This window comes from Salmo salar, chromosome ssa10 (genome assembly GCF_905237065.1).
Source record: "Salmo salar chromosome ssa10, Ssal_v3.1, whole genome shotgun sequence".
Lineage (NCBI taxonomy): Eukaryota > Metazoa > Chordata > Actinopteri > Salmoniformes > Salmonidae > Salmo > Salmo salar.
Window position 1 is genome coordinate 55,759,250 of NC_059451.1, and position 22,382 is coordinate 55,781,631.

The window sequence follows — 22,382 nt, forward strand, 5'->3', positions numbered from 1 at the left end:
TGTGTGTGTGTGTGTGTGTGTGTGTGTGTGTGTGTGTGTGTGTGTGTGTGTGTGTGTGTGTGTGTGTGTGATGGAACGCAGTCAAGTCGTTGCGTGTGTTTTCCAGTACAGCCGCGATCGGTCTGTGATTCGTCTCCGTGTCTGAACGGAGGTCACTGCTATGAGAGAGATGGAGGCTACACCTGCGAGTGCAAGCATGGATACAGAGGGAAGCATTGTGAGAAAGGTAGTATGCCATTATCATTCACCTAAATAAGACATAGGAAACAATTAGCCTGGATCAGGGTCCGGCTTGAAGAACCCATTATTATTTTTTATAAACTGGGTGGTTCGATGCCCTGAATGCTGATTGGCTGACAGCCGTGGTATATCGGACCGTATACCACCGGTATGACAAAACATGTATTTTTACTGCTCTAATTACATTGGTAACCAGTTTATTATAGCAATAAGGCACCTCAGGAGTTTGTGGTATATGGCCAATATACCACGGCTAAGGGCTGTATCCAGGCACTCAGCGTTGTGTCATTCATTAGCCGTGGTATATTGGCCATATACCACAAACCCCCGAGGTGCCTTATTGCTTCATTATACAAGGTTTATAACAAGCCCTTCGTGTGTTGTGAATATGGTTTCTTCTGCAATGATTTCCCTCAACACTGATTGAATGATGTTAATATGTTTTCTCCTCCCCCAGTCAGACTCAACACATGTGCCTCTGGCCCGTGTCGTAACGGAGGTTCCTGTAAAGAGGAGACAGGGAGCTTCCTCTGCGTCTGTCCATACAGGTTCACTGGCAAACACTGTGAAGTGGGTGAGTTCTATGTCTCCCTCTCTCTTTCTTTCTCTCTCTGTCCCTCAATATCGATCTCTCACTCTCTCTCTTTCGCTCTCTCTCTCATACATGCACACACACACACATACACACACACATTATGGTTAATGTAAAATGGGCTCGTATTCATGTTTTTAGTCATAAGACATTATCTTTGGGTTTCCTTTCCTCTAACTGTGTCCCACATCCCTGTACAGTATGAATCAGTCATCCCCTGAACAGTACGAAACAGTCATCCCCTGTATAGTATGAATCAGTCATCCCCTGTACGGTATGAATCAGTCATCCCCTGTACAGTATGAATCAGTCATGCCCTGTACGGTATGAATCAGTCATCCCCTGTACGGTATGAATCAGTCATCCCCTGTACGGTATGAATCAGTCATCCCCTGTACAGTAGAATCAGTCATCCCCTGTATAGTATGAAACAGTCATCCCCTGTACAGTATGAATCAGTCATCCCCTGTACGGCATGAATCAGTCATCCCCTGTATAGTATGAATCAGTCATTCACTGTACAGTATGAATCAGTCATCCCCTGTATGAATCAGTCATCCCCTGTACAGTATGAATCAGTCATCACCTGTACAGTATGAATCATTCATCCCCTGTACAGTATGAAACAGTCATCCCCTGTACAGTATGAATCAGTCATCCCCTGTACAGTATGAATCAGTCATCCCCTGTACGGTATGAATCAGTCATCCCCTGTACGGCATGAATCAGTCATCCCCTGTACAGTATGAATAAGTCATCCTCTGTACAGCATGAATCAGTCATCCCCTGTACGGTATGAATCAGTCATCCCCTGTACAGTATGAATCCCCTGTACAGTATGAATCAGTCATCCCCTGTACGGTATGAAACAGTCATCCCCTGTACAGTATGAATCAGTCATCCCCTGTACAGTATGAATCAGTCATCCCCTGTATGGTATGAAACAGTCATCCCCTGTACAGTATGAATCAGTCATCCCCTGTACAGTTTGAATCAGTCATCCCCTGTACGGTATGAAACAGTCATCCCCAGTACAGTATGAATCAGTCATCCCCTGTACAGTATGAATCAGTCATCCCCTGTACAGTATGAATCAGTCATCCCCTGTACAGCATGAATCAGTCATCCCCTGTACAGTATGAATCAGTCATCCCCTGTACAGTATGAATCAGTCATCCTCTGTACAGTATGAATCAGTCATCCCCTGTACAGTATGAATCAGTCATTCCCTGTACAGTATGAATCAGTCATCCCCTGTACAGCATGAATCAGTCATCCCCTGTACAGTATGAATCAGTCATCCCCTGTACAGTATGGATCCCCTGTACAGTATGAATCCCCTGTACAGTATGAATTAGTCATCTCCTGTACAGTATGAATCAGTCATCCCCCGTACAGTATGAATCAGTCATCCCCTGTACAGTATAAATCCCCTGTACAGTATGAATCAGTCATCCCCTGTACAGTATGAATCAGTCATCCCCTGTACAGTATGAATCAGTGATCCCCTGTACAGTATGAATCAGTCATCTCCTGTACAGTATGAATCAGTCATCCCCTGTACGGTATGAAACAGTCATCCCCTGTACGGTATGAATCAGTCATCCCCTGTACAGTATGAATCAGTCATCCCCTGTACAGTATGAATCAGTCATCTCCTGTACAGTATGAATCAGTGACTGGTTTCAGCACAGCTCACAATCACTTTCTGTTGATGAAGCCCTTCAATGTTTAATTAGATGAACCAACTTCAAACATAAGCCTGCATGTACACACACACACACACGCTTACATATCCTGCCTTTCTGGAATTCATGCTAATGGTGTGTGTGTGTGTGTGCGTGTCTGTGTCTGTGTGTGTGTGTCTGTCTGTCTGTCTGTCTGTCTGTCTGTCTGTCTGTCTGTCTGTCTGTCTGTCTGTCTGTCTGTCTGTCTGTCTGTCTGTCTGTCTGTCTGTCTGTCTGTCTGTCTGTCTGTCTGTCTGTCTGTGTCTGTCTGTGTCTGTCTGTGTCTGTCTGTGTCCGTCTGTGTGTGTGTGTGTGTGTGTGTCCCCAGGGAGGCCAGACCCGTGCTCCTCCAGCCCCTGTCTGAACGGAGGAACATGTTTCCACTACATTGGGAAGTACAAGTGTGAATGTTCCGGAGCCTTCAGCGGGAGACACTGTGACATCAGCAGGGGATCAGCACACCCCACAGCAGGTCAGCACACACACACACTCACTCACTCACTCACTCACTCACACACACACACACACACACACACACACACACACACACACACACACACACACACACACACACACACACACACACACACACACACACACACACACACACACATGGCTGTAGAGACTATGGGGTCAAGAGGTGATACTCCCTCAGCTGATATTTAAACAGCTGTCTATCATAATACCATAATCTCAAGCGTTGACAAAGACACATAGACTACATAGACTACCGTTCAAAAGTTTGGGGTCACTTAGAAATGACCTTGTTTTTTTAAAGAAGAGCACTTTTTTTTTTGTCCATTAAAATAACATCAAATTGATCAGAAATACAGTGTAGACATTGTTAATGTTGTAAATGACTATTTAATTAAGCTGCCAGTTGAGGACTTGTGAGGCGTCTGTTTCTCAAACTAGACACTCTAATGTACTTGTCCTCTTGCTCAGTTGTGCACCGGGGCCTCCCACTCCTCTTTCTATTCTGGTTAGAGCCAGTTTGCGCTTTTCTGTGAAGGGAGTAGTACACAGCGTTGTACGAGATCTTCAGTTATTTGGCAATTTTCCGCATGGAATAGCCTTCATTTCTCAGAACAAGAATAAACTGACGAGTTTCAGAAGAAAGTCCTTTGTTTCTGGCAATTTTGATACTGTAATCGAACCCACAAATGCTGATGCTCCAGATACTCAACTAGTCTAAAGAAGACCAGTTTTATTGCTTCTTTAATCAGGACAACAGTTTTCAGCTGTGCTAACATAATTACAAAAGGGTTTTCTAACAATCAATTAGCCTTTTTAAAATGATAAACTTGGATTAGCTAACACAACGTGCCATTGGAACACAGGAGTGATGGTTGCTGATAATGGGCCTCTGTACACCTATGTAGATATTCCATAAAAAATCTGCCGTTTCCAGCTTCAATAGTCATTAACAACATTAACAATGTCTACACTGTATTTCTGATCAATTTGATGTTATTTTAATGGACAAAAAATGCTTTTCTATCAAAAACAAGGACATTTCTAAGTGATCCGCAAACTTTTGAACGGTCGTGTATGTAATGTAAAGTAAGACTTGTTAATTAAAACCTGATGACTGATGACAGTATTTCTGCTGAATGGGGGAGAGGACACAGCTAAATCTGGACAGATCAATGCACATCTCTGTTACCATGACTCATTATAGTGGAGGGTAGACCACATCTCTGTTACCATGACTCTGTCATTGTAGTGGAGGGTAGTTCACATCTCTGTTACAATGCATCATTATAGTGGAGGGTAGGTCCCATTTCTGTTACCATGACTCATTATAGTGGAGGGTAGGTCACATCTCTGTTACCATGACTCTGTCATTGTAGTGGAGGGTAGACCACATCTCTGTTACCATGACTCTGTCATTGTAGTGGAGGGTAGACCACATCTCTGTTACCATGACTCATTATAGTGGAGGGTAGGTCACATCTCTGTTACCATGACTCTGTCATTATAGTGGAGGGTAGGTCACATCTGTTACCATGACTCTGTCATTATAGTGGAGGGTAGGTCACATCTCTGTTACCATGACTCATTATAGTGGAGGGTAGGTCACATCTCTGTTACCATGACTCTGTCATTATAGTGGAGGGTAGACCGTCCTCTTATTTAGGTCTCAGTCGGTGATTGGTTGACCTTGCCACTGTTTCATTCTGAGAGTTCATTCTGGGTTTTGACTTTGTTGCTGTTGTTGTGTGTCTATTGTAGCTGTGGACTGTGTTGTAACTGTGTGTCTATTGTAGCTGTGTAACTGTTATTGTGTGTCGTTGCTGTAACTGTGTCGTTGCTGTAACTGTGCCGTTGTTGTAACTGTGCTGTAACTGTGCCGTTACATCTCTATGTCTTCCAGATCTGGACTGTGGTCCCCCCCTGCAGGTGAAGCATGCAGAGCTCCAGTTCTCCTCTACGTCGCCAGGCTCCATGGCTCTGTACGTCTGCCACCCAGGATACACCCCCATGCCCAGGGCCACCCAGAGCATCTGTGGGGGTCAGGGTGCCTGGAGCCAACCCCCTGTCTGCCAGGGTCTGTATGCAGTAACACACCAAGACTTGGCCCCAAGTCTGTCTGTCTGTCTGTCTGTCTGTCTGTCTGTCTGTCTTCTGTCTGTCTGTCTGTCTGTCTGGTCTTATGGGTTCTACATTAGTCTTTACTGTAACTATTCGGGGGTTTCAGCCTCCAGAGTGGCTCAGTGGTCTAAGGCTCTGCATCACAGTGCTAGCTGTGCCACTAGAGATTCTGGGTTCGAGTCCAGGCTCTGGCGCAGCCGGCCGCGACTGGGAGACCCATGGGGCGGCGCACAATTGTCCCAAAGTCGTCCGGGTTAGGGGAGTGTTTGGCCAGCAGGGATGGCCTTGTCCCATCACGCACTAGCGACTCCTGTGGCTGGCCGGGCGCAATGCACCCTGACACGGTCGCCAGGTGTACGGTGTTTCCTCCGACACATTGGTGCGGCTGGCATCCGGGTTCAGTGTGCATTGTGTCAAGAAGCAGTGCGGCTTGGCAGGGTTGTGTTTCAGAGGATGCACGGTTCTTGACCTTTGCCTCTCCCGAGTCCGTACAGGAGTTGCAGCGTTAAGACAAGACTGTAACAATCAATTGGATACCACGAAAGTAGGGAGAAAATGGGGTAAAATAAATAAATAAATAAATGGAAATATTCGGGTGCTTATAAAAAGTTACTTGGTGGTCTCAGCAGAGAGCTGAATGGTAAAGGCAGATGTCCTTGTCCCATCGTGCACTAGCGATAACTCTGATAACTCTCTGATAACACTAGCGATAACTGTGATAACTCTCTGATAACACTAGCGATAACTCTGATAACTCTCTGATAACACTAGTGATAACTGTGATAATATTCTCTGATAACTGTGATAACTCTCTCTGATAACACTAGCGATAACTGTGATAACTCTCTGATAACACTAGCTATAACTCTGATAACACTAGCAATAACTGTGATAACTCTCTCATAACACTAGCGATAACTGTAATAACTCTTTCTGTAATAACTCTTTCTGATAACACTAGCGATAACTGTGATAACTCTAGTGATAACTCTCTCTGATAACACTAGCGATAACTGTGCGCGATGGGATAATTGGCAGAGGAAGACAGATTTAATTATGACAGTTTCACTGTCAATCATATTTTAGAGGGAAATTTAAGTGTGTCCCAAATACATCCTATTCCCTATATAGTGCACTACTTTATATACATAGATGGTGCTGACAGACAGGGCAGCTCTGCTTCTAACTCTTAAGACATGACAGACAGGGCAGCTCTGCATCTAGCTCCTAAGACATGACAGACAGGGCAGCTCTGCTTCCAACTCCTAAGACATGACAGACATGGCACCTCTGCTTCTATCTCCTAAGCAACTTTACAGTATTTTGTTTTTGTGTGTGTTATTTCTTACATTATTGGCCCAGAAAGTTTTTTGTGTTATTACATACAGCCGGAAATAACTTTTGGATATCAGAGCGACAGTAACTCACCAGCATTACATTTACATTACATTTTAGTCATTTAGCAGACGTTCTTATCCAGAGCGACTTACAGTAGTGAATGCATACAATTCATACATGTTTTTCTCCGTACTGGTCCCCCGTGGGAATCGAACTCACAACCCTGGCGTTGCAAACACCATGCTCTACCAACTGAGCCACATGGGACCGCATTATGACCAGGAATACGATTTTCCCGAATTGGATCCTTTGTTTGTACCTACCCAGGGCAATTGAACTTATCCCAGAGGCTGATCCAAGATGCCACCGGCGGAGATGAGATATTCGGAGTGGACTTATAGTCTGACTCAGGATGCAGGCACAACATCCACCGCTTCTGAGTATATTACTCGCAAATGTTCAGTCTCTGGATAATAAAGTAGACGAGCTCAGGGCGAGGATCTCCTCCCACAGAGACATCAGGGACTGTAATATACTCTGTTTAACGGAATCATGGCTCTCTCTGGATATACTGTCCCCATCCATACAGCCAGCTGGGTTCTTAGTTCATTGTGCAGACAGGAATAAAGAACTCTCCGGGAAGAAGAAAGGCGGGGGTGCATGTCTCATGATTAACTACTCATGGTGTGATTGTGATAACATACAGAAACTCAAGTCTTTTTGTTCACCCGAACTAGAATACCTCACAATCAAAAGCCGACCGTATTACCTCCCAAGATAATTATCTTTGGTTATAGTCACAGTCATGTATATTCCCTCTCAAGCCGATACCATGTCGGCCCTCAAGGAACTACACTGGACTTTTTCCAAACTGGAAACCACAAATCCTGAGGCCGCATTTATTGTAGCTGGGGATTATAACAAAGAAAATTTGAGGAAAATGCTACTGAAGTTCTATCAACACATTGACTGTAGTACTTGCTTAGGAAAAACACTAGATCACTGCTACTCACCTTTTCGATATGCCTACAAGGCCCTCCCCCACCCTCCCTTCGGCAAATAAGATCACAACTCCATTTTGCTCCTCCCTTCCTATAGGCTGAAAGTCAAACAGGAGGTACCCATGCTAAGGTTTATTCAACGCTGGTCTGACCAATCGGAATCCATGCTTCAAGATTGTTTTGATCATGCAGATTGGGATATGTTCTGGGTAGCCTCTGATAATAATATTGACGTTTACACGGACCCGGTGACTGATGTTGGGATGTTGTTCCCACGGTGACTATTAAAACCAACCCAAACCAGAAACCATGGATAGATGGCAGCATTCGCGCAAGACTGAAAAAGCGAAATACCGCATTTAACCATGACAAGGTGACTGGGAATATGGTCAAATACAAAGAGTGCAGTTAATCCCTCCGTAAGGCAATCAAACAGGCAAAATGTCAGTACAGAGACAAAGTGGAGTCGCAATTCAACGGCACCATGAGACGTATGTTTCAGGGTCTACAGACAAACACAGATTACAAAGGGAAAACCAGCCACGTCGCGGACACCGACGTCTTGCTCCCACACAAGCTAAACACCTTCATCACCCGCTTTGTGGATACCACAGTGCCACCAACGCAGCCCGCTCCCAAGAACTGTCGGCTCTCGTTCTCCGTGGCCGACGTGAGAAAGACATTTAAGCGTGTTAACCATCGCAAGGCTGTTGGCCCAGACGGGATCCCTAGCCGCATCCTAAGAGCATGCGCAGACCAGCTGGCTGGAGTATTTACGGACATATTCAATCTCTACCTATCCCAGTCTGCTGTCCCCACTTGCTTCAAGATGTCCACCATTGTTCCTGTACCCAAGAAAGCAAAGGTAACTAAACTAAATAACTATCGCCCCGTAGCACTCACTTCTGTCATCATGAAGTGCTTTGAGAGGCTAGTTAAGGATCATATCACCTCTACCTTACCTGACACCCTAGACCCACTTCAATTTGCTTATTGCCCCAATAGATCCACAGACGATGCAATTGCCATCACACTGCACACTGCCCTATCCCATCAGCGTACACATCACTGACAATCTGAAATGGTCCACCCACACAAACAGTGTGGTGAAGAAGACGCAACGGCGCCTCTAAGACCCTCACAAACTTTTACAGATGCACCATCGAGAGCATCCTGTTGGGCTTTATCACCTCTTGGTACGGCAACTGCACCGCCCCCAACTTTAAGGCTCTCCTGAGGGTGGTACACATCCCCGGGGGCACACTGCCTGCCCTCCTGGACACCAACAGCACCCGATGTCAAGGGAAGGTCAAAAAGATCATCAAGGACATCAACCACCCGAGCCACGGCCTGTTCGCCCCGCTATCATCCAGAAGGCGAGGTCAGTACAGGTGCATCAAAGCTGGGACCTAAAGACTGAAAAACAGCTTCTATCTCAAGGCCATCAGACTGTTAAATAGTCATCACTAGCCGGCTACCAACCGGTTACTCAACCCTACACCTTAGAGGCTGTTGCCCTATATACATAGATCTCAAATCACTAGTCACTTTAATAATGGAACACTGGTCACTTTAATAATGGAACACCGGTCACTTTAATAATGGAACACCGGTCACTTTAATAATGGAACACCGGTCACTTTAATAATGGAACACTAGTCATTTTAATAATGGAACACCGGTCACTTTAATAATGGAACACCGGTCACTTTAATAATGGAACACTGGTCACTTTAATAATGGAACACCGGTCACTTTAATAATGGAACACCGGTCACTTTAATAATGGAACACCGGTCACTTTAATAATGGAACACTAGTCATTTTAATAATGGAACACCGGTCACTTTAATAATGGAACACCGGTCACTTTAATAATGGAACACCAGTCACTTTAATAATGGAACACCGGTCACTTTAACAATGGAACACCGGTCACTTTAATAATGGAACACCGGTCACTTTAATAATGGAACACTATTCACTTTAATAATGGAACACCGGTCACTTCAATAATGGAACACCGGTCACTTTAATAATGGAACACTAGTCATTTTAATAATGGAACACCGGTCACTTTAATAATGGAACACCGGTCACTTTAATAATGGAACACCGGTCACTTTAACAATGGAACACCGGTCACTTTAATAATGGAACACCGGTCACTTTAATAATGGAACACTAGTCACTTTAATAATGGAACACCGGTAACTTTAATAATGGAACACCGGTAACTTTAATAATGGAACACTAGTCACTTTAATAATGGAACACTAGTCACTTTAATAATGGAACACTAGTCACTTTAATAATGGAACACTAGTCACTCTAAAAATGGAACACTGGTCACTTTAATAATGGAACACTAGTCACTTTAATAATGGAACACTAGTCACTTTAATAATTGAATCACTGGTCACTTTAATAATGGAACACTAGTCACTCTAATAATGTTTACATACTGCTTTACGCATCTCATATGTATATACTGTATTCTATTCTATTGTATTTTAGTCCATGCCACTTCGGCATTGTTCGTCCTAATATTTATATATTTCTTAATTCCATTCTTTTAATTTTTTTGATTTAGTAAAGTCCAATGGGCCCTGGTCAAAAGTAGTGCACTAAATAGGGAATAGGATGCCATTTGCGACTCATGTCTAAATCTCACACGGGCCTGTTTGGTTTAGCGTACTCAAATGTTTGTTTGTTTATGTAGAGATCAGCGAGTGTTTACTTTACTGACTTTATTGTCCCCATGGGGAAATTTTGTTGCAGTGTCATGTACACATTTAAAGTGGTGTTTAAATACAAAACAAAATGACAATACAACTTTCATAACAGTTACATAGCAATAAAAAGAGACTAGCCTGCTGGTCTTACTGAGTCTACAGGAACATTAGCCTGCTGGCCTTACTGGGTGGACAGGAACATTAGCCTGCTGGCCTTACTGGGTGGATAGGAACATTAGCCTGCTGGCCTTACTGGGTGGATAGGAACATTAGCCTGCTGGCCTTACTGGGTGGATAGGAACATTAGCCTGCTGGCCTTTCTGAGTGGATAGGAACATTAGCCTGCTGATCTTACTGGGTCTATAGGAACATTAGCCTGCTGGTCTTACTGGGTGGATAGGAACATTAGCCTGCTGGCCTTACTGGGTGGATAGGAACATTAGCCTGCTGGCCTTACTGGGTGGATAGGAATATTAGCCTGCTGGCCTTACTGGATCTATAGGAACATTAGCCTGCTGGCCTTACTGGATCTATAGGAACATTAGCCTGCTGGCCTTAGTGAGTGGATAGGAACATTAGCCTGCTGTCCTTACTGGGTGGATAGGAACATTAGCCTGCTGGCCTTACTGAGTGGATAGGAAAATTAGTCCGAGCTATTTAGGAGATATCACACCTGGCACAAATGATTGTCTAGTTCTGTTTTTCCTGCTGAGGGGTGCCCTATACCTGCGCCCAGAGGGGAGTAGTTTAAAGTCCAGGTGCAGGGGGTGGCTTGTGGAGGGCCCTGACCTTGAAGATCTCATCCAGGTCTGTCTGTTTGACTCCAACTACCCTGCTGAAGGCCCTGACCTTAAAGATCTCCTCCAGGTCTGTCTGTTTGACTCCAAGTACCTTGCGGAGGGTCCTGACCTTAAAGATCTCATCCAGGCCTGTCTGTTTGACTCCAAGTACCTTGCTTGCTGTGGTGATAATCCTTCTCAGCATATTTCTCTGGCTGACCGTGACATTGCCAAACCAACAAACAATACAAAAAGTTCAAATACTCTCAATGAAAGATTTGTAAAACAGAGTCAGTATAGTACAGTCAACATTAAAAGATCCCAGCTTTTTGAGAAAGCACAGTCTCTGTTGTAGATCAGGTCTGTACATTTACTCCACTGAAGTTTATGGTCCAACAGGACACCCAGGTATTTGTATTCCTCTACAATCTCTATGTTCTGACCTCTGATAGATGTTGCAGAGGCCACTTTAATAATGTAATCATTATTAAAGTTTGTCCCAGCCCTGTCTGAACGGAGGAACATGTAGGAACAGGATGGTAGCCTACCTGAGGTTTCAGTGGAAACCGCTGTCAGGCAGGTAGAATTCACCTCTGTACTACTTCTGTACCTACAGGTATACTGCAGGTAGACTACATCTCTCAAAGCTGATAGTCAGCATTACACGTGCCCTGTATGTTCCATTAAACGTCTGTCTGTCTGTCTGTCTGTCTGTCTGTCTGTCTGTCTGTCTGTCTGTCTGTCTGTCTGTCTGTCTGTCTGTCTGTCTGTCTGTCTGTCTGTCTGTCTGTCTGTCTGTCTGTCTGTCGGGGAGGAATCAGTTACATGTAATCTGATTACAAAAAAAACTGTAACTTTAATCAGTTACGTTAGCTCTTAAGAGGAAAGTAATCAGATTACGTTACTGAGTTTTGGGTAATCCAAAAGTGATGTTACTGATTACAATTTTGGACAGGTTCACTAGCAACTGTAACCGATTACATTTAGACAGTAACCTACACAACCCTGTGTGTGTCTGTGCATGTTTGCGCGTGTGCGCATACGTGCGCATGTTCATAAGTGTGTGTGTGTGTGTGTGTGTGTGTGTGTGTGTGTGTGTGTGTGTGTGTGTGTGTGTGTGTGTGTGTGTGTGTGTGTGTGTGTGTGTGTGTATGTGTGTGTTTTCATGCCCTCTTAGATATGGATGAGTGTGTGTCGGAGCCCTGTAAACACGGAGGAACATGTGAGGACCAGCCGGGTTCGTACTACTGCCACTGCCAACAGGGCTTCATGGGACAACACTGTGAAATAGGTACAGCATTCACTCTGTCTGGGGCCGTATCAAGTGTCTCAGAGTGGCTGATCTAGGATCAGGTCTCTCCTGTCCATGTATCTTTATTCATTATGATCTAAAAGTCAACACTGATCCAAAATAAGTAATCCTATCAAGACGTTTGATACGAACGTTCCCTGCTCTCATGTTTCTCAACTAATGGAGAAATAACCTTTAGTCTTGGGCTGGGTGGTAGCCTAGAGGTTAAGAGGTAGGGTCAGTAACTGTAGCCTAGAGGTTAAGAGGTAGGGTCAGTAACTGTAGCCTAGAGGTTAAGAGGTAGGGTCAGTAACTGTAGCCTAGAGGTTAAGAGGTAGGGTCAGTAACTGGGTGGTGGTTAAGAGGTAGGGTCAGTAACTGTAGCCTAGAGGTTAAGAGGTAGGGTCAGTAACTGGGTAGTAGTCTAGAGGTTAAGAGGTAGGGTCAGTAACTGGGTGGTAGTCTAGAGGTTAAGAGGTTAAGAGGTAGGGCCAGTAACTGGATAGTAGCCTAGAGGTTAAGAGGTAGGGCCTGTAACTGGGTGGTAACCTAGAGGTTAAGAGGTTAAGAGGTAGGGTCAGTAACTGGGTGGTAGTCTAGAGGTTAAGAGATAGGGTCAGTAACTGGGTGGTAACCTAGAGGTTAAGAGGTTAAGAGGTAGGGTCAGTAACTGGGTGGTAACCTAAAGGTTAAGAGGTAGGGTCAGTAACTGGGTGGTAGTCCAGAGGTTAAGAGGTAGGGTCAGTAACTGGGTACTAGCCTAGCGGTTAAGAGGTAGAGCCAGTAACTGTAAAGGTTGCTGGTTTAAATACCTAGCTGACTAGGTGAAATCTGTTGATGTGCCCTTGAGCAAGGCATTTAACCCAAATTGCTCTGGTTAAGAGCATCGGCTAAATTACTAAAATATGTCTCATTTTAAGGAGTTTATACATAGAGACACTATAGGCCCACTTAACCTCAGCTGTATCCCAGTTGTATCCCTCCAGCTGTATTCCAGTTGTATCCCTCCAGCTGTATTCCAGTTGTATCCCTCCAGCTGTATTCCAGTTGTATCCCTCCAGCTGTATTCCAGTTGTATCCCTCCAGTTGTATCCCTCCAGCTGTATTCCAGTTGTATCCCTCCAGATGTATTCCAGTTGTATCCCTCCAGCTGTATTCCAGTTGTATCCCTCCAGCTGTATTCCAGTTGTATCCCTCCAGTTGTATCCCTCCAGCTGTATTCCAGTTGTATCCCTCCAGTTGTATCCCTCCAGTTGTACCCCTCCAGCTGTATTCCAGCTGTATCCCTCCAGCTGTATTCCAGTTGTATCCCTCCAGTTGTATCCCTCCAGCTGTATCCCTTCAGCTGTATTTCAGTTGTATCCCTTCAGTTGTATCCCTCCAGCTGTATTTCAGTTGTATCCCTCCAGTTGTATCCCTCCAGCTGTATTCCAGTTGTATCCCTCCAGCTGTATTCCAGTTGTATCCCTCCAGCTGTATCTCTCCAGCTGTATTCCAGTTGTATCCCTCCAGTTGTATCCCTCCAGTTGTATCCCTCCAGCTGTATTCCAGTTGTATCCCTCCAGTTGTATCCCTCCAGCTGTATCCCTCCAGCTGTATTTCAGTTGTATCCCTCCAGTTGTATCCCTCCAGCTGTATTCCAGTTGTATCCCTCCAGGTGTATTCCAGTTGTATCCCTCCAGCTGTATCTCTCCAGCTGTATTCCAGTTGTATCCCTCCAGTTGTATCCCTCCAGCTGTATTCCAGTTGTATCCCTCCAGTTGTATCCCTCCAGTTGTATTCCAGTTGTATCCCTCCAGCTGTATTCCAGTTGTATCCCTCCAGTTGTATCCCACCAGCTGTATTCCAGTTGTATCCCTCCAGCTGTATTCCAGTTGTATCCCTCCAGTTGTATCCCTCCAGCTGTATTCCAGTTGTATCCCTCCAGTTGTATCCCTCCAGTTGTACCCCTCCAGCTGTATTCCTGCTGTATCCCTCCAGCTGTATTCCAGTTGTATCCCTCCAGTTGTATCCCTCCAGCTGTATCCCTTCAGCTGTATTTCAGTTGTATCCCTTCAGTTGTATCCCTCCAGCTGTATTTCAGTTGTATCCCTCCAGTTGTATCCCTCCAGCTGTATTCCAGTTGTATCCCTCCAGCTGTATTCCAGTTGTATCCCTCCAGCTGTATCTCTCCAGCTGTATTCCAGTTGTATCCCTCCAGTTGTATCCCTCCAGTTGTATCCCTCCAGCTGTATTCCAGTTGTATCCCTCCAGTTGTATCCCTCCAGCTGTATCCCTCCAGCTGTATTTCAGTTGTATCCCTCCAGTTGTATCCCTCCAGCTGTATTCCAGTTGTATCCCTCCAGCTGTATTCCAGTTGTATCCCTCCAGCTGTATCTCTCCAGCTGTATTCCAGTTGTATCCCCTCCAGTTGTATCCCTCCAGCTGTATTCCAGTTGTATCCCTCCAGTTGTATCCCTCCAGTTGTATCCCTCCAGTTGTATCCCTCCAGCTGTATCCCTCCAGCTGTATTTCAGTTGTATCCCTCCAGCTGTATTCCTGTTGTATCCCTCCAGCTGTATTCCAGTTGTATCCCTCCAGCTGTATCTCTCCAGCTGTATTCCAGTTGTATCCCCCCAGTTGTATCCCTCCAGCTGTATTCCAGTTGTATCCCTCCAGTTGTATCCCTCCAGCTGTATTTCAGTTGTATCCCTCCAGCTGTATTCCAGTTGTATCCCTCCAGTTGTATCCCTCCAGTTGTATCCCTCCAGCTGTATCCCTCCAGCTGTATTCCAGTTGTATCCCTCCAGCTGTATTCCAGTTGTATCCCTCCAGCTGTATTTCAGTTGTATCCCTCCAGCTGTATCCCTCCAGTTGTATCCCTCCAGCTGTATTTTAGTTGTATCCCTCCAGTTGTAGCCCTCCAGCTGTATCCCTCCAGTTCTATCCCTCCAGCTGTATTCCAGTTGTATCCCTCCAGCTGTATCCCTCCAGTTGTATCCCTCCAGCTGTATTTCAGTTGTATCCCTCCAGCTGTATCCCTCCAGTTGTATCCCTCCAGTTGTATCCCTCCAGCTGTATTTCAGTTGTATCCCTCCAGTTGTATCCCTCCATTTGTATCCCTCTAGCTGTATTCCAGTTGTATCCCTCCAGCTGTATTCCAGTTGTATCCCTCCAGTTGTATCCCTCCAGCTGTATTCCAGTTGTATCCCTCCAGTTGTATCCCTCCAGCTGTATCCCTCCAGCTGTATTCCAGTTGTATCCCTCCAGCTGTTTCCCTCCAGCTGTATTCCAGTTGTATCCCTCCAGTTGTATCCCTCCAGTTGTACCCCTCCAGCTGTATTCCAGCTGTATCCCTCCAGCTGTATTCCAGTTGTATCTCTCCAGTTGTATCCCTCCAGTTGTATCCCTGCAGTTGTATCCCTCCAGCTGTATCCCTCCAGCTGTATTCCAGTTGTATCCCTCCAGCTGTATTCCAGTTGTATCCCTCCAGTTGTATCCCTCCAGCTGTATTCCAGTTGTATCCCTCCAGCTGTATTCCAGTTGTATCCCTCCAGCTGTATTTCAGTTGTATCCCTCCAGTTGTATCCCTCCAGCTGTATTCCATTTGTATCCCTCCTGTTGTATCCCTCCAGCTGTATTCCAGTTGTATCCCTCCAGTTGTATCCCTCCAGCTGTATTCCAGCTGTATCCCTCCAGCTGTATTCCAGCTGTATTTCAGTTGTATCCCTCCAGCTGTAGTCCAGTTGTATCCCTCCAGCTGTATTCCAGTTGTATCCCTCCAGCTGTATTCCAGTTGTATCCCTCCAGCTGTATTCCAGTTGTATCCCTCCAGCTGTATTCCAGTTGTATCCCTCCAGCTGTATTCCAGTTGTATCCCTCCAGCTGTATCCCTCCAGCTGTATTCCAGTTGTATCCCTCCAGCTGTTTCCCTCCAGCTGTATTACAGTTGTATCCCTCCAGTTGTATTCCAGTTGTATCCTTCCTGTCTCTGAGTGTGTTGTGTCTCCAGAGCAGGACAGGTGTGAGTCCGGCCCCTGTCTGAACGGCGGTGTGTGTTGTGTCTCCAGAGCAGGACAGGTGTGAGTCCGGCCCCTGTCTGAACGGCGGTGTGTGTCGTGGCTCCAGGAGCAACTACCTGTGTGTGTGTAAAGAAGGGTTCTTGGGGGACCACTGCCAGTCATGTGAGTAGAGCTATACCCGGTTCAGTCTGAAATGTCACCCTATTCCCTCTATAGTGCACTACTTTTGACCAGGGCCATATGTAGGGAAAAGTGCACTATGTAGGGAATAGGGTGCCATTCAGTGGCGGCTGCTGAGGGGAGGACGGCTCAGAATAATGGATGGAATGGAGTGGATGGAACGGTGTCAAACACACGGAAACCATGGAAACCATGGAAACCATGTGTTTGAGGTATTTAATACCATTCCACTTATTCCACTCCAGCCTTTACAACGAGCCCGTCCTCCCCAATTAAGGTGCCACCAACCTCCTGTGGTGCCATTTTGGATGCAGTCTCTTCTACTGTGGTGGTGGTAGTAACAGAATAGCACATCATGGTGATAGATGGTCTCTGACTCCCCCTAGTGGAGAATCCCTGTATACTGCAGCCGTGTGGGAACAGAGGCCTCTGCCATAGCGACAGGAAAGGGAACTACAGCTGTGCTTGCAAAGTGGGCCACACAGGAAAGGACTGTGAGAGAGGTGAGAGTTAAGCACGTTCAGCTATCTTATCGACTATCAATTATCTTATTGGTGTTTCATTCAAGAAACCCATAAATTAAATCAATTTATCAATCAATCAATACCAAATCTATTCTTTGTGGTAGAAATAACCAATGATATTTTACCACTGTTCCCAGACCTGTTGCCTCCCTCTGGTCTGCATGTACTACGGGTGGAGGAGGATGAGGTGGTTCTGCGCTGGGACCTGCCGGACCCTTCCTCTCAGAGCCTGGTCAGTTAAATGTTTTTTTATTTTTTTATTTAACCCATTGAGGTCAGAAGACCTCTTTCACCAGGGGGGTATATTATAAAACTAGATCAATGAGTTAGACAGATTACTTTGATAAACAATTCATTACACCATTGCCCATTTCATGGTGGTTATCTTTAGCAACGACAACAACAACAACAACAAAAAGTCAGCTGGCTAAATCATTGATCCTTATTTGTAGTATAAACCTCAGAGGAACTGGTCTAAAGCAGTGCACTATATAGGGAATAGGGTTCCATAGGGCTCTGGTCTAAAGTAGTGCACTATATAGGGAATAGGGTTCCATAGGGCTCTGGTATAAAGTAGTGCACTATATATAGGGAATAGGGTTCCATAGGGCTCTGGTCTGAAGTAGTGCACTATATATAGGGAATAGGGTTCCATAGGGCTCTGGTCTAAAGTAGTGCACTATATATAGGGAATAGGGTGCCATAGGGCTCTGGTCTAAAGTAGTGCACTATATAGGGAATAGGGTTCCATAGGGTTCTGGTCTAAAGTAGTGCACTATGTATAGGGAATAGGGTGCCATAGGGCTCTGGTCTAAAGTAGTGCACTATATAGGGAATAGGGTGCCATAGGGCTCTGGTCTAAAGTAGTGCACTATATAGGGAATAGGGTGCCATAGGGCTCTGGTCTAAATAGTGCACTATATAGGGAATAGGGTGCCATCAAGGACGTAAGTTGAAACCTTGAATACTTGTACATGGGGGTTGTACGTCCGTCACGTCGGTCGCGTCGTTGCCATAGTTACTGTATCAACATACTACAGATGTCGCGGCATATTTTTTATTTATTTTATTTTATTTCACCTTTATATTTCACCAGGTAGGCAAGTTGAGAACAAGTTCTCATTTACAACTGTGACCTGACTGATGGTTAATGCCAAGTCTTTCTGAAAGGGGGGCTAATGACTGTTTCCATCGTAATTATAGTATAGTGGCCTGGAAATATGATGACATTGCTAAAGTAGACAAATTAGTAGAAAATAACCTTTGCCATCATTATGAGGTCGTCAAGTTTACTTTAGAGAGATGAGCTATCAACGTTTTTCAGAAATAGCTAGCAATGCTAACGTTAGCTAGTTAAAATGTCGGTGCTCTCCCCTCAATCTTAGGTTTTCTAGCTAAAGTTCTACTTCCTCGAAAGCCAGAAACGTAATCGTGTTTTCATGCCACAGTAATGCACTTCAGACTAAATGTTCATTAGCACATATTGAGACTGCATTGTGTAGAAAGCTCTGCTGGGCTTCAGTCCTAAAACGAACGTGCAACCCATGGATAGGTCAGTGGCTTCGCTGTGACCTACGCCCCTCTGGATCTCCTGGGCCGTGGCAGTGGAACCAGGAAGACTGACTTCCTGGACAAGAAGCAGGCCACGTATCAGCTGCAGGGTCTGGTGCCTGGCCTGTTATACAACATCTCTACCTTCTCTGTGAAACGAAACACCAACAGCAACGATATCAGCCAGCCAGCCATCGCTCTCATACGCACCAGTGAGTGGACTGTGAATGCTTCAGTACAGTGACGATTGTCACTGGTTTATGTAAAGTGTAGTTTAGTGTGTGTGTGTGTGAGTGTGTGTGTGTGTGTGTGTGTGTGTGTGTGTGTGTGTGTGTGTGTGTGTGTGTGTGTGTGTGTGTGTGTGTGTGTGTGTGTGTGTGTGTGTGTGTGTGTGTACTGACCTGTGTATCTCTCTCTGTGTGTCAGGGCCACGGCGGGTGGATCAGCTGCAGGTAGTCAACGTATCGTCCTCCCAGGTATGGCTGAGGTGGCTGGTTCAGGCTGCTCGTCATGCTACTGTCAGCCAGGTGCGCCTTTCCCTGGTCTCCTGGGACGGTAGTGGAGTTGGCACCGCTCTGCTCAACACCAGCACAATGGAATATGCCTTCAGGTTCTGCTCCACTCAACATCATTATCACTAGGTTGGCTGTGGATTTGAGTGATTCTCAAAGTACTTAGTCTATCCACAGGGGTACTTGGAAAGACTCGTGAGACCATAGACCTACTGGTCTAATGCCCATGAGGAGATAGTCTGGGCAGAGCATAATGTATTTGGTGGTAGTGACCAAAAAAAACGTTGAAAACCACTGATTTACAGCCTGCAATACTGATTATGTCCACTAGATGTCACTGTATCACTATCACTTAATATTACTTTCTATGGCATTGGTTCTCAACCTTTTTCGATTACTGTACAACCAAGTACATTTTGCCCGGAGTACCCCTGGAGATTTCTGTCTATGTGTTTCTCCCCTTCAGCTCTCTGCTCCCTGGTCAGATGTACACGGTGGACGTTCTAACTCAGAGTGGGATCGGACCAGACGAGTCACCCTCCACCAGTCACTCTGCTGGACCGCTGCAAGTCTGGACCAGTATGTCATCATGTCTCATACATCAATCAATCAATCAATCAGTCAGTCAATCAATCAAACATGTATTTTATAAAGCCTTTTTTACAATCAGCAGTTTACAGATAACGAGCCCCAAAAAAAACCAAAGAGCAAGAAATGCAGAAGTAGAAACTCAATGAACCTCAGGAATTCGCTATGCATTCGTTAAGCATCTGGAAACATCCCCATCCTAACATAGATAGTCTTGTCCACCATGCAGAGGGATTAATTAACCTGAGGGAAGACACTTAAAGATGGCCACTCCAATTAGAAAATGTGATCCGGATCAACTGTCAGAATCCGGATCAACTGTACCCCGAGTGGCACAGCGGTCTAAGGCACTGCATCTCTGGTGTGATCCCGGGCTTTTTCACAACCGGCTGTGATCGGGAGTCCCATAGGCCGGCGCACAATTGGCCCAGCGTCGTCCGTGTTAGGGGAGGGTTTGGCCGGGGTAGGCCGTCATTGTAAGATAAGAATTTGTTCTTAACTGACTTGCCTAGTTTAAATAAAGGTTAAATAAAAAAAATGAAAACTGTCACAATCAGGATCAACTGTCACGATCGGGATCAACTGTCACGATCGGGATCAACTGTCACGATCAAGATCAACCGTGTCAGACTTGTATCAGTGCAAATGTGTCATAGGCTCTCGCATATCAACGAACCTAAGGAATTCTAGTGATGTGGAAAAGTATTATACAGTTACATATCGGTATATTATGTTTGTGCTTGTTGTCTGTACCTGACACCAAAAACCCAGGATTTTTCCTTCATATCTTGTTCTCCATCTTCTTTTGAAATAGGGAGCCAATTTATTTTCAGCACTTTTATTTCCATGACTGATCAACTCATTTTCTCATGTCTCTCTCTCTCTCTCTCTCTCTCTCTCTCTCTCTCGTCCCTCTGCAGCAGACATGGTGAGCAGTGTGTTTGGAACATCGAATCGCAATAAAAATCGTATTCATAGGTTGCACCTCCGTCGTTCGGTCGCGTCGTGCCATTGTATTGAACGTTCTCGAGCCGCCCTCTATCGCCAGGGCCATAGTGGTGCCCTAAAGCGGTGATAAGCCCAGTCATTCTGGACTGAGGCGAACTACTGTTTAGTCTAAATTACACTATAGTGCCTGGAAATACAATAACATTCAAAAGTAGTAAAATATTTAGTAGGAAACAACTTTGCCAGCATTATCATATCGTCAAATTGACTTTACATCAAAAGGTTTTCCTACTAATTATTTGCCTTCTTTTGAATGTCATTGTATTTCCAAGCCACTGTAATTCACTTTGAATGAAATCTTCATCAGTGCTTATTGACGATGCGTTGAGTCGAATGCTCAGTCAGGCATCAGTCCAAAACGAACCTTCAAAACCAGAGCTCATTGACGATGCGTTGAGTAGAATGCTCAGTCAGGCATCAATCCTAAAACAAACCTTCAAAACAATATTGTGAGGAAACATGCAACCTATGAATAGAATCGTGAGAATCGCAATCCATATAGTATCGGCACCTAAGTATGGTGATAATATCACATACAGTGAGGTCCCTGGCAATAACCAGCCCTAAGGAATTCACTACGCATTTGTTAATAATATATAAATCCTCTTAAGGATTGGACCCTTTTTTTCCATTTTCTCCTAAATGACATACCCAAATCTAACTGCCTGTAGCTAGGGACCTGAAGCAAGGATATGCATATTCTTGGTACCATTTGAAAGGAAACACTTTGAAGTTTGTGGAAATGTGAAATGAATGTAGGAGAATATAACACATTAGATCTGGTGAAAGATAATACAACCTCATGCTAATCGCTAAATAAAATGAAAGAAAACACTTTTTGCATAGGCTATTTAAAGAACTGGTTTAGATTATTAAATAATAATAATAATGAATAAACAATTTATAATAAATATACGATAAATAAATATAAGGTAGAAAATTGCATCAAACATGAATAGCGAGTTGAACAGAGTCCATTTGGTTGCATCGACATTCTGCTCGTCTTTGTCCACTACAGTATTAAAACTCGTCCTACGAGGACATTCCCCTTGTCGGCTTCTTTTCACTATCCTCTTTCTCCTCCAACTTTCATTTTACTTTTATGAAAAAGGCCAAGGCCTCTCTCTCTCTCTCTCTAGTCGGTAAATCCATTTTTAATTGCACATACCCGAGACCTGTGGCAATTATGTCAGACCCGCTCCGGATTCGAGACAGAAGTCTGAGTTTAGGACCCGGATTTAAGAATTTTGGGGTCTGTTGGACCTTTAGTCTCAACTGTTTCTATCAGCATACAGACACTGTCCTCTCTGTGCCCCCCCCCTCTCTCTAGGACCCCTCCCCCCTCAGAACCTGTCTCTGTCCCATGTGACTTCCAACTCTGCCCTGGTGACGTGGGATCCCCATCCCAGGAACGTGCCAGACGGCTTCGTGGTCAATGTGACGCGAGGCCTGAGCACCCGGAGTCGCTTCCTACCCAATGGGAAGCTGCGAACATATACCCTGAGAGAGCTTTCCCCAGGACAACACTACCACCTAGTCCTCATGGCTGTTAGGAACACAGGACAGGAACAGATCCACAGTGTACCACAACACCTGGCCTTCACCACATGTGAGTGCTCTGCTTCCAGACCGTACTATAGGCTACGGCTCGAACATGCACTACTCTGAGATTTCACATTGTAATGCTCTGGGGAATTCTGCTCAGAGCCCAGAATGACAC

The 22,382-nt window shown here is 45.0% G+C and overlaps 1 protein-coding gene across 1 annotated transcript in view; it reads left to right on the top strand.

The window, feature by feature from the left end:
- The window catches only part of LOC106594307 (sushi, nidogen and EGF-like domain-containing protein 1), a 243,836-nt gene that overhangs the window by 208,455 nt on the left and 12,999 nt on the right, over positions 1–22,382 (top strand). Inside the window, exons 16-27 of the mRNA XM_045687965.1 lie at positions 107–226; positions 698–814; positions 2,888–3,031; positions 4,937–5,110; positions 12,185–12,298; positions 16,348–16,461; positions 16,866–16,982; positions 17,141–17,235; positions 18,556–18,766; positions 18,981–19,164; positions 19,533–19,645; positions 21,993–22,271. Coding sequence (XP_045543921.1) covers positions 107–226; positions 698–814; positions 2,888–3,031; positions 4,937–5,110; positions 12,185–12,298; positions 16,348–16,461; positions 16,866–16,982; positions 17,141–17,235; positions 18,556–18,766; positions 18,981–19,164; positions 19,533–19,645; positions 21,993–22,271 — 1,782 coding nt within the window. The remainder of the gene's footprint in view (positions 1–106; positions 227–697; positions 815–2,887; positions 3,032–4,936; positions 5,111–12,184; positions 12,299–16,347; positions 16,462–16,865; positions 16,983–17,140; positions 17,236–18,555; positions 18,767–18,980; positions 19,165–19,532; positions 19,646–21,992; positions 22,272–22,382) is intronic.